This window comes from Halichoerus grypus, chromosome 4 (genome assembly GCF_964656455.1).
Source record: "Halichoerus grypus chromosome 4, mHalGry1.hap1.1, whole genome shotgun sequence".
Classification (NCBI taxonomy): domain Eukaryota; kingdom Metazoa; phylum Chordata; class Mammalia; order Carnivora; family Phocidae; genus Halichoerus; species Halichoerus grypus.
The window spans coordinates 66,155,881-66,169,357 of record NC_135715.1 but is presented as its reverse complement, the minus strand read 5'-3'; the positions used below and the strand labels follow the sequence as shown (position 1 = coordinate 66,169,357).

Sequence of the window (13,477 nt, the reverse complement as noted above, 5' to 3'; positions counted from 1 at the left end):
AATATTTATTTTGGTGAATGTATATATGCTGATGAAAATATTCTATTAACTGACCGATGCTTCTAACTAGATTTTTGATAGCGAGGCAAATGTGTACAGCTCCTTTGGGGGATACTTCTCAGTTGACAGGGTGGGGTAAGTGATAATGGAATAAGAATACCAAGGCTTAGCATCATTTCCCCCATTTTATAACTTGCACTAAATTCTTCCTCTTTCAAAAACATTTATAATTTTACTGCTTTCGATCTTTATTTATCTTTGAATTTTGATAGCCCTCAATCCCGCTTTCACATACTGCCTATATTCTACTCATCCATCTCCCAAACAATTAAGGTCTTTCAGATTTTTCCTTTGTTCCCTTCTCCCTCTGTGCTTTTGCTAAAGATAGTGCTTTTTGTCCCCATGTCTGACCAACACATGCTACCTTCTCCAAGAAAACTCAAAATCATCCCAGTTGCAATTAACCATTATGACCTTCCTCATAGAGACATATTGCCATCCTATTCATATTTAATTATTTATATAGCTCTGCAGGAAACATCAAATGAACTTTCAAGTTAGGTAACTTGAATTTGGGTTCCAATTCTCCACTTACTGAATGATACCTCTTGGGCTAGTCACTGAATCTTAATTTTTTCTATCATATGAGGTAATAATAACTAACTCAAAGAGTTATTAAGAGAATCAAATGAGCTAGCATACATAAAAATGATTTGTAAATGATAAAGCCCCAGGTAAATGTTAGATAATCTTAGATTTGAATTAAAACATGGAGCACATAGGAAGGTGTAGATAATGTCTTATCCATTACTATAAATTCCTCAGTGCTAACACTATACTTTGTTCATATGAGTAGATGCCAAATGAGTTGATTTGATTATGAATTTCTTGCCAGATACAAAAAGGATAAAATCAACCTGTTTGAAATACGCACTTATAAAATATTTGCCTTATGCTTATATAGCTTGAGTATTTATAGCATCACTAGATAAATGTGGCTTTCTTGAGCTAATGATTAAAGTTAATACAAAACCATGTTTATTCCTACATCTTAAACCTTCAGATATGGAGACTTCTTTATTTAGAAAGTGTGCAAGAATAGAATATCATCAGACATTGCTTGTATTTTTAGTATCTCTAATAAAAAGCATTGGAGTTTGCATACTTGTTTTAATAATACTTTTGTTAACACCTAGAAATACTTCCAACCAAAGTGATTGTGTAATATTTGAAAGTTGATAAGGCTTTCAGAATTGCCCCTGCTTGTGTTCTCATTGTCAAGGTTAGATTTTTTTTTTCTTTTTAAGGAGAATCCATTAGTTCATTCTGTTTAAAGCTAATTAGGCAAAACATAGTAATAAAGGTGTGTGGATCTATGAAGTTGAAATCACAATGGCCATACTGTTTGCAAATTGCAATTTTGCTATCCTTGTTAATTGTTGTCATGTCCTTTGAACAAAACATTGATGGAACATTTGTTTATATTTTCTGTGTGGTACAATTTGTAAAAATTATGAACATTCTTGTTACATAGGAGTTTTTTAGAAGTTCATTTAAAATATCAGTCTGTGAGAAATTAATGCAATTGCATGTTTTTCCTAATTTTTACTTTAAGTTGTTACGTATTTAAAAAATTCTAATACACAGAATAAATATATGGTGAGTAATTCTTTATATAGTCATCCTTTATTCAGCTTGCAGTCTAAAATCTAAATTGATATAGAGTACAAATCATAATTATGATTCTTTTGCTATGCATAGTCCTTTGGCCTTTTCCTTAGTTTTTCTTTGTCAGAATTTCAAATAGTTGAGTAGCCAACAGGTGATAAATGTCCCATTAATCTTTTTGACTCTCTAGCTCCTGAGCATGAGAATTGCTGATCAATTACAGCAATTGTCTCTTAAATGAGCTTTTCACATCTGCCTCTTATTTCATTAGTTAACTGTCTGCCCAAAGATCTGATAAGATGGAATACTAGTGCCTTTTTACAGCTTTTTCTGTCATGTGTACAATAAGGATAGGGTCGTTAGCAGGGTGGGCACAAAAGGGTGTTTATCCACTACCTACAATAAATATACATGCTAGAGCCTAGAAGGCATTTGAGACTATTTATTGAAATCACCTTAAGAAGAAAAAAACTGGTTTCACTTCAACTTTCCGTTTAGCAACAACTAATGTAAGACCATGGCATTTCTTGCTATCCAGTGCTTTTACTGATTACTTTTGTCCTCATTGAAAAGAAAAAGCAAACATTAATTTTTTTAAAAAGTGAAAAAATTTAAAACTCTTTTTTACGTTAGTAAGCATCATGATTATATACTTTCAACCCGAGATTGTTCTTAATCCTTAGTTACATCTTCCTCCATTGTTGGCACTTTAAGAAAAACTACCAATCATGATCTGCTTTCTTGCTTTCTTATTACATGTTATTCAGCAGTCATCCTTTCAGTTGGGAAATGTCTTGATGAATAATTAAGGTTTAAACTGTTTATAGGAAGAATATTTTCTTATCTGTAGTATGGGTATAATAATAGTATGTAATGGAGTAGAAATAAGAATTAAATGACACTCTGAATATAAGGCACTCAACACAGTGCCTAGCGCACAGTAAGTGATCAATGAGTAGTAGCCATTATTATGTACAAATTATAACATTTCATTCTTTTCTCTTCTGATGGCTGTTCAGAGACTTTGGAAACAGAACAGTGGAAGATTTTATAAACATTGCTTAACATATCAATTGTGTGTGAAATTCATTTTTTAATATTTTAAAAACATTTAACAACTGACAACCTATGGGGAGTTATTTATTTGTAAATTATTTTAATTTTGTCTTTTAGAAGAAAATTTAGGAAAATCTTCACTGATTATTGCTCCTTACTCCAGGAGACAATCACAAAGGAAATGTCATTGGATTAAAAGTAGCTCTAACAAGCTCACCAATTCCAATAACTACCTTCCACCTTATTTAAATATAAGAAATGCCTTGACCAAATAAATAACCCAGCATAAAGTCAGTTTTTAGTATGTTTTCTACATCTTCTTGAATATCTGACTATTTTGAAATTAATGCCATAAAAAATATGTGTTAGTGAATGTTTCCATTTGTTTTATTTTAGGAGTTCTATTTTAAAGAAAGTTTTTGTAAATTAAAATTACATAATGAATTAACTTGGAATGATGATTTCTACCATGGTAATTTCATTTTGTTCAACCTTTCTTTATTGCAGGCCTCGTTTGTATGAAGTCTAGCACATCTGTGGTTGAGCTTGTTATGCTGCTTTGTTCTCAGGTAGGAAATCTCTTTCACTGGATTACATTAAACTACATGAGGTGTTTTTTTTTTTTTATGTCATTAGCAGTAGGATGCATATATATGTATATGTTTATATATTTTTAAAACTTCCATTTCTTATCCCGTCGATGAAGAAAATAATTTAAGATATATTTTTATGTAGATGATTATACCATGTAAATATTGATTCAGTCTCCCTCTCCCTTCTTCCGCTCTCTTTAGCTGTCTTATTCTTGCCTACCTTCCTATCCTTCTATTGTCCCCTATTTGCAAAAAATATATATATAGATGTGTAGGTGTGTGTGTGTATATATATATATATATATATATATATATAAAATCTGTTAAAGATCTTTTGATACCCTTCTTTACATTCCACCTTTTAAAAATGGTATAGTAGAATTTATACTTCTGACATTTATTATTACATGTTTTCTTCTATTAGATTACAGATAATGAAAACAAAGTCTTTTTCATGCAATAGCCGTAGTATAAAATATTGCTCATTAGTGAGTGGTCTTTGATACAATACCTTGTTGCTTTCTTTTTTTAATGTAATTTGTATATTTTTGTGTAAATTTTAAAAATCTACTTATGCTATTTATCTTTAATAATCAGATTATTTAAATAGAATTTGTAGTTGTTGGGTATTTTTTCTTCTTAGCAGTTACGAGAAACTAAAAATATATATATAACATTTTTCTGATAACTGAAATTAGGGACCCAGTGGTCTTTCTTCTTGCCAGCTCTGTTAAGTCCCCTAATGATCCTGATTTTCGTATAAGTACTAAATATTTTGTAATGTGAGAACAAGAAAGACAGGTTATATATGTTTACAATAAGTAGTTATTACATTTATTCCTAGTTTCCTCAATAGAAAAATACATCTAAACTGTTTCTAGTTACTGACCTTGAGGTCTGCCCAAAGCCGCAGCCAACTCCCAAATAAACAATATGGCTTCAATTGATCCTTTAAAATATTAGCAAACACAAAACAACCATAACTTACCTATTGATTTCCAGTCTTCAGGCTTACTTTCTTCAAGAATATATTCATAGGGAAACCATTAGGTCCATTCCCTCCTTTTCAGCCAGGAAGAATATGAAGAATGTTAATAAGGAAGAAGTTAAAGAAAACAGCAGCCCGGCAGGAGTTCATCTGCAGGGCGTTTGAGAATTGTTACCTAATGCCAGAGTCCTGAGTTCAAGAGACATTCTGAGAGATCTGTTCAGGCCTTTTAGGTTCTTGATGATGCACGTTTATTAAAAAAAAAAAAAAAAAAAAAAAAAAGTGCTTTTGTGGAGAAAAAAGTAGCTTAAAATTCCTTCTTCTTTAGCTCAGGGTTTTACTGCAGTTCTGAGAAATAAAGAAGAATGTAGCATTAGGGTCTAGTGTCTTTGATGGCCTCATCATCTAATCATAGGTTTAACATTACTCATTTGCTGGCTCCAGGAATTCCTGCCATTAAGGGCCCTAGAGATGAAACTTTGCCTCAGATATTGATTGAAAGGAAGAGTGAGAAATTTCAGCACTCTATGCAGTGCACTTTCTTTCAGTGTTTCGGCAAAGCAATATTATAAACATGTCTCTTGGTTTGATTTTTAAGTTGAATTTTTTAAATAATTCAGAGTGTATTTAAATATACAGTGGTTATATAGTGGTTAATTGATTAAATATACCTCATTTAAGTGACTACAAAATGTACGTTTGTAAAAAATAGTTCCAGTTGTTTTGCTATTTTGTTAAACTGAAGTGTTGTTTCCACAAAATATTTTTAAAGAAATAACTGAGTAATAGTCTTTCTTTAATACAGTTCAAGTGGGAGGAATTTATTATTCTACTGTGAAATTAGCTTATAAAACCATCTTTGACAATCATTAATTATTCCATGGATGTATAAAATCTTGGTTTTAAGGACCCACAAAAAAATACACACGCCTTTAAAATTTCTTAAAATAATCTGTCATTTTTCTCTACCACTCAAATTCAAGATGATCTATATCCTATTTTCATCCATTAGCAGGACAACTGTAGCAGTAGCAGACTTCTGATAAAGAAAAATAAATACAGTTAATGATGCTATGGAGCTTGCTTGGCCTAGCACTCTCCAAAGCTGGGTTCTCTTGTACAGGCCTTAATGCATCTCTTGGACAATGGAGCTGGTCCCGGGAGAATTAGCAAAGTTTGTAGGGCTGTCTGTGCCAAGGCACAAGGCAATCCTGAGGAATCCTTAAAGCTACAGAGTTCTGAGTTGTCCTTTTGCTTTATCGTACAGTCAGCTTTTTGTAAATATTTATAGCTCTATGTTGTTATGACTTATTATAATATTTTGATTATATTATGTTATTAAAATTCCAATGTAAATGGAATTTTCCAGTTTATTTATTTGCTTAAAATGTGTTTTTCTTTTTCCAAATTTAAATAAACTATTGAAGGATGAAATTTTGTTTGGAGAGACTAGGTAGCTAGGGGTTGAAAAAGGAAAAAAAAAATGCAACATTTCTCTTAATATTTGTTTTTCTTTCATTTGCTACAATACATTAGATGCTTTTATTTTTATGCTTTTCATTTCGGAAATTTCATGTTAACGACTATTATTAAGGATATCAGTTTTTCTTTCCTTCTTATCTGAGCTCCTGAATAAACTTACTATTGCCACTGGTTTGTGTGCAAAATATGGTCTAAATTTACATGAGATCATATTACAAGTGTCTGAAGGTACTTGTCAAGGATAATTCAGTTCATATGGACAGTCTTTTAAACTCCAAGGGACATGCCATCCAGTCTACCCCCCAGTGGAATTTCAGGTCTCTGTAGAGAACATATTTTAAGTTTTAAGAAGCTATTAGCATTATCATTATATCGCATTTATTGCTCCAGAAATACCCAAAATATTTTTTACTGTATTTTGGATACTTTTCTTCTCCATGCAGATCTTATGACACAAGAGTAAATTTTAAGAATTAACTATTAATTCTTCTTCCCTTTAAATTTGTATTAAACTTGTACTTAGTATCTTTTTAAAAAAAAATGGTTTCTTGTCATTTGGAAGTAAAATGAACAGAAATAAAATTAGTAAAATAATTAATATATACTGTTTTAACAAAATCATTGCTTAATCAGTTAAGTGCAGTGTCTCCTACAGAGTTCTTCAGCATATCACAGGTCTGATACTTTCTTCTGTCAACCTTTTTTTTCTTTTTTTATGTTTTGCAATCAGATTTGGTTGAGGTGCTTTATGTTATTCTATATGTGTACCTTATTTTTCCATTACATTATTCTGAGTGTATTATGTTCTTTGATGAATAGCAGATTTAGTTTTCAAGTAAACTTTTTTAGGTACTATAATAGTTTCTAATTATTTCCAGATTTTTTTTTTTTTTAGGAAGTCTCCATCAGAGGTACTCCAGGAAAAATTGAGTGATGTTATCCCGTAGGATTTCTTTAAGTTTTCCTAAGTAAAGCTTAGCAGATGTCACTTGGATTTTTCTGTGCCTTATCTGTCAATAGAAAATGTTTTATAAATTGAGAAACTTTTATGTAAAAAGTAATGTCTCTCAATATTCAAGTACTTTCTGAATTGAAGTACTGATTAAGCAAAATGTATGCTTAATAAATCATTTTTATTCTCATTGGAAACCCCAAAATGTGTAAGTAACATAAAGTAGAAGTCAGCCTTCCAAGTGTCTTTAGGATTTGTGTATGAAGTTACTAACATGAATTATTTTGTGGTTTTGTTTCCCTTTATTTTTTTTTCTAAATACTTCATATACTTAAGTAAAAAGGACTTTATTGACTTCACTGATGTAATCAGGGCTCTGACCCAGGACTTCTAAACACAGCACTTACAAAAGAACCACAACTGAAGAACAGTCTTCCTTTTTCAAATAATTTGGCCTTTGAACTTTTAAATTTTTCATTTTTTCTCCAGTTTGATACAGTTTATTCAGATGGTACAAAGGAAAAAGACATATTTTTCTTCTAACTATAATAAACTGAAGAGGAAGGTAAAAAAAAAAAAAAAGCATAGCTGAGATGAATATGGAGACATAGTAGAGCATACTCATTCATGAGTACCCAGTATTGAAAAAAATTTGGATGTGTAAGTGAGATTGTAAGTGTAAGAAAACTAGAGATGGACTAGATTTTTTAAAAGCATCTTTGGAAATATGAAATCCTAGTTATCTGATGAAATTATGTCACATTTATTTAGTGACTGCTCTTTTATATTAGCATTGCGATGGTTACTGAAGATTTATTGATAACGTTCTTCCATTTCTAAAAGGAGTCTGGTGTTATCTGTGAAACTTTCCTGTTACGTAGCTGAATTTGAAATCAATGACAAAAAAAAAATTGTGACATGATATTTTAAGTTGAATATAATCAAATACTACATATGTATCAAAAAATTGGTCCTGTGAAGCAACAATAAGACTTTTGTGGGAAGCTTTATTGAGATAGACGAAAGATGGACCCATTGCAAGTTAATGGACTTTCTACACAGCGTAAGCAAGGAAGAAGATTCAGGCTGGGGAAACTGAGCAAAGGTCTGGCGAGAAACAAACCTGTGACATAGAGTAGTGTCTAGACTCATTTAAAGCACACCAGAAATTAAGTAACCATGCAATTTATTTATTTGAGTTTAATTTGTGATGTGGGAAGTTAACTCATTTCCAGGCAGTATATGAAACAATATTTCCTTAGGGGTATTTTTTAATATAAAATATTGTAGTATGTTAATAACATAGAATTGAGGTCGATAAGAAATTTCTAACTTGTGATTAGCATTGGTTAATTCCTGGTGTTTGCTTTCACAAGTTCTGCCTCTGTTTTTAGAAGGAATAAAGCCACTGTTTCATTCCTGAGTATCTAATAAATCCCTGCCTTTTTCTCTGGACAGTGCCTGACCCCAACTTTTATCTCTGGTATAATGTCATCTCAAAGTTAAAGGGGCACATTAGGCATTTAAAGTTTTTTGGAATCGTTATGAATATATCATCTTTCTTACCATAAAGGGTGTAATATGTTTTAAATATAAATAGAAGTTTAGTAGGAAATTGAAAATATAGTGATGCATAAAGATTACTGTCAACTTGGGTTATAATAAAATTATTAGAAAATATGGAGAAAATATATAGTAAAAATATAGACATTTTGAAGGAAAAAGAAAGACCATATAAGTATGAAATAATCAGAGAATTTCCATTGTATATATCTTGGGGAGAGTGCCTACTGCACAATTGCAACAGGAGGGCAGAGTCAACTATCTGTTGTTTACCCAACTATTTATGGCATCCCTCAGTGAAAATTTAATCAAAGATTTTAAGAACATACAATTCAAATTACTTTTGATTATTTCCATGTGGTCTTTCATTATTGATTTCTTTTATTTCAACTCCTAGAGAAGTTAGGAGGTATAATAAATTTTGAGTCAATCACTTTTATATTACAGAATATTTATTTTCTAAGCTACCTATACTATATGTGATACTCAAACATGATATAACACTTTCATCCTTGTATATTAATTAATTCATATCCAACCCAAATTGTAAACAGAAGAAAAATGATGAACAGGAAGTTCTGAGCTTATCTGTATGTAAATGGTAAAATATGAGAAACAATAGTCCTTTTCTCATGTCTGAATTCTTATAATTTTACTAAAATCGAGACAAAAAGAAATCAGTAAGCCTTGGCCACCTGTAGAATAATCCTTAAGAGCTATAATTTCCATAGGAGAGGAGAAAGAATGTAGCATATTCTGAGGTAAACCCATTTCCCTGGGTCACTGGGAGACCACCTCCCTGATCCAAAGCCCCTTACCATACTTTGCCACAATATCCACCCCTTTGCTTTCTTTCTATTTTGGCATGTTTGTTTTCCACCATGTCTATTTTTCTATGTTTAATGTTTCTAAATTCTTCAGGCATATTACCACAGCTTTGAAAAATAACAAAAATAATGTGTATGCATTTCACAGCCCTACCACTATTATACATTCTCTTGCTTTTTGGTGTTGTTTTTGTTTTGTTCTGTTTTTTTACTTTCGTCCTGTGTATATTTCAACATACTTTATTTTTAAAGCTATTATGTGATTAGTAATTTTTGGTGTCCTCTTTTTCTTCCATTGTTTAAGTAAGTGTAGACTCACAGTAAGTTGCAAAAATAGTACATAGAATTCCATGTGTCACAGCATTATTTTACTATTTCACTGTTACATGCATTCTTTTGTGTGAGTATATAGAGCAAAGCAATTTCATTCCTTATATTGATGTAACCACTACCATTATCAAGATACAGAATTTTTATTATTACCTCATATCTTCTCAATTATTTCCAAACTCTTTTCTTTCATAAAGCTTTTCTCATTTATGATTATGTGGTTCTAACCACTCCATCATTCCCCTTAGCACTTGAAGTACATATATTTATATAGTAAATATAGGTACCTGTTTACATGTTTTAATGGGATGCTCTTACATGTGACACAGGCATGATTGTCTTTATCCATTTAATTGGAATTCCCTTTAGGATAAGCATCATGTCCAGTATTTCCTCTCTTTTGGAAGCATTCCATTCAGCCAGTGGAGAAAATTAGTTACTTATAGTGTCATCAGTAAATTTATTTAATAATTGTGGAGAGTATTTTAAATTACAGAATATCTGTTTCAAACTATTCAAAAGGAAAGACTTCCTGGGTGCCTGGGTGGCTCAGTCGTTAAGTGTCTGCCTTCGGCTCAGGTCATGATCTCAGGGTCCTGGGATCGAGCCCCACATCAGGCTCCCTGCTCAGTGGGAAGCCTGCTTCTCCCTCTCCCACTCCCCCTGCTTGTGTTCCCTCTCTCGCTGTGTCTCTCTCTGTCAAATAAATAAATAAAATCTTTAAAAAAAAAAAAAAAAAGGAAAGACTTCCTAAGGATGATGCAGAGCCTTCAAGTCTTCCAAGGTTACTTTATGGATGCTATCCATTTCAGTTACACTACAAATTTACACCATAACAAAGTTCATTTCATTTTTCCATTCACTATTATGCCATCCACACCTAGCGAACTGTCCAACACATAGTATATATATTTATTATTACTTATTAAGCTAATACGTGACTAAAGAGAAAACACAGTCCCCAGGATGATTTGCTTTACATACTTATATTGTGGTAAAACATATATAACATAAAGTGTGCTTTTCAGCCATTTTTAAGTGTGCATTTCAGTGGCATTAACTATATTCACAGTGCTGTATAGCCATTACCATTATTTATTTCCAAGAATTTTCAATACCCCAAACAAAAACTCTGTACCCACTATGCAGTAATTCCCCCATATCTCTTTCCCCCAGACTCTGGTACCTCTAATCTACTTTTTATCTCATTGATTTGCCTATTCTCAATATTTTGTAGTGGAATTATATTTGTCCTTTGTGTCTAGTTTATTTCACTCAGCGTAATGTTTTCAGGGTTCATCCATACTATAACATGTATCAGAACTTCGTTTTTTGATGGTTGAATGATGTTCCATTCTATGTACAGTACCCACATTTTGTTTATCCGTTAAAACTTTTGATGCACACATGGGTTGTTTACCCCTTCTTACTGTTGTGAATAATGTTGCTATATTAGCATTGGTCTACAAGTATCTATTTGAGTTCCTATTTTCAGTTCTTTTAAGCATATACCTAGGAGTAGAATTGCTGAGGTATGTGATAATTCTATTTAGCATTTTGAGAAACTTCCAGTTTTCCATGATGGCTGCATATTTTACATTGGAATGTACAAGGGTTCCAATATCCCCATATCCACTCCAACCCTTGTTATTTTCTCTTTTTTGTTGTTGTTTTAATATGTTATTCTTGTTTTAATTATGGTCATCCTAATGAGTGGGAAGTGGTATTTCATTGTGGTTTTGATTTTCATTTCCCTAGTGACTAATGATGTTGAGCATCTTTGCATGCATCTATTGGTGAATTGTGTATCCTCTTTGGAGAAATGTCTATTCACATCCTTTTCCATTTTCTAATTGAGTTTTTATTGTTGAGTTTTATGTGTTTTTTATTCTGGATATAAAATCCTTATCAAGTATATGATTTCCAAATATTTTCTCCTATTCTGTAGGTTATTTTCATTCTCTTGATAGTGATTTCTGACACACAAAATTTTATATTTCAGTGATGTCCAGTTTGTTTATTTTTGTTGTTATTGTTGCTTATACTTTTGGGTTTTTTTATTTTTTTATTATGTTAATCACAAAATTTTATATTTCAGTGATGTCCACTTTGTTTATTTTTGTTGTTATTGTTGCTTATACTTTTGGTATCATATTTTTGAACCCATGGCCAAATCCGAGGTCATGCAGATTTTCCACTGTATTTTCTTCTAATAGTTTTAGTTCCTAAATTTAGGTTTTTTATCCATTTTGAGTTGCTTTTTATATATGATGTGAGGAAGGATATAAATTCATTCTTTTGGATGTGGATATCCAGTTTTCCCAGCACCATTTGTTGAAGAGACCATTCTCTTTCCATTGAATGGTCTTGGTACCCTTGTTGAAAATCATTTAAGCGTATATGCCCAAGATGATATCTAATTCAAGAGTAGTTCCTGTACATTAAAAGAAAAACAACTTTAGAATAGTAGAAGGTTAAATAAAATTTGCCCTTACCTCATATTTTCATTACGCAGGAGTGATAACAATTAATCATTGAATGAATATTCTTTCAAACTACATTTCTACATGTAAATGGAAAGTTATTCCTTTTATTATTAGTATAAGCAGAAATTGTTCTTATAACAGCAATTGTTTACAAATTGCTTCCCCAGTTGGTACTCTAGAGCAGCATTGTCTGAAAAAATGAAATGTTCAGTCATGTACAATTTGGAATTTTCTAATTACCACATTTAAAAAGGTAAAAAAGAAACAGGTGAAATTAATTTTAATAATATATTTTATTTAACCTAAGTATCACTTCAACATGTGATCAATATAAAAATAATTGAGATTTTATATGCCTGTTTTTTATACTAAGTCTTTCAATTTGGATAGATGTGTGTGAAGACAAATACACACACTTGTGGACTCTTACTGTTTTAAATTGGTTTGATGACCTTGTTACTAGCCTATGTTAATTATAATGACAAGCAAAATTTTACTCACAAGTAACAGTTACTTGAGGGAACCAACTTTACAAGTCATTGTCCAGAAGTCCAAACACCACACAAGTTTATCAATTATTTATAATTAATCAGGTATATACTTTATATTTAGAACCCATATCAGTTCCTACTAGCTGCATTTCAAGTACTTGTAATAGCCACATGTTAGTAATAGTTGCTGTCTTGGTCACCACAGCTCTCCCTTGCATATAGGAATATCTGTGCTTTTCTTTGTTTAATATTAATATAGTCCCAGAGTAGAACAAGCTGTTCCAGGATCCCAGAATATTGTAGGTGTCCAAGCAAAAATCAGCTAATTGTGTGTCAAAGATTCTTGCAGTGGGCTAAAAATGATGAGATCTAAGTCTCTACAACACTAACATTCTTATACTGGCTTATACACCTATTGCTACATGATTATTCATGAATAAATATAAAATATTTAATATAACTGTACATAATTCTGCTTTATGCCAACGAAGCACACCAAGGTCTTAGCATTCAGGATTTAACACTGAAAGTTTCTTCTGTTCATAAGTGGTAACATAGATAACTGGAATAGTGTGATTTATTATTTTACCAAGGCATGAATTGAGATCATATGTGCTACAAATTCAGCATGTGGCAGTGAATTAACCTAAGCAGCAACAAAGCATCAACAGCTCAAAGCAGCATGGTTGTTTTCTATTTATTCTTGAAAATAAGGCAGTTTTTATAATGATCTTTTGTTGTGGGATATAGTATAAGTCTAGGTGGTAGTCTCAAAACATGAGTAAGTACAAGGGCCTTAGGGTGTACATCTTGAGAATTATCAAATGTCTATTGTATCATTAGGTTATATATGAACAGTGTTTGCGAAGCTGTATTTGCATAGTAGCTTGATAATACCCAGCACTTTTATGCCATAGTTGAATACAGTCTGGAGCTCTTATGCTAATGGTATAATTTCCTTTATATTTTACCATATACTTTTCTGAAGTTATAATGTTTTGAGAATTAATCTACTGATACACTAACTCTTAGCTCTAGAAA

At 31.6% G+C, this 13,477-nt stretch overlaps 1 protein-coding gene across 4 annotated transcripts in view; it reads left to right on the top strand.

Annotated features, from left to right (window-relative positions):
- The window catches only part of NBEA (neurobeachin), a 694,224-nt gene that overhangs the window by 342,133 nt on the left and 338,614 nt on the right, over positions 1-13,477 (top strand). For all 4 annotated transcript variants that reach the window (XM_078070461.1, XM_078070460.1, XM_078070459.1 and 1 more), the window contains one exon: positions 3,232-3,293. In XM_078070461.1, the coding sequence (XP_077926587.1) occupies positions 3,232-3,293 (62 nt within the window). The remainder of the gene's footprint in view (positions 1-3,231; positions 3,294-13,477) is intronic.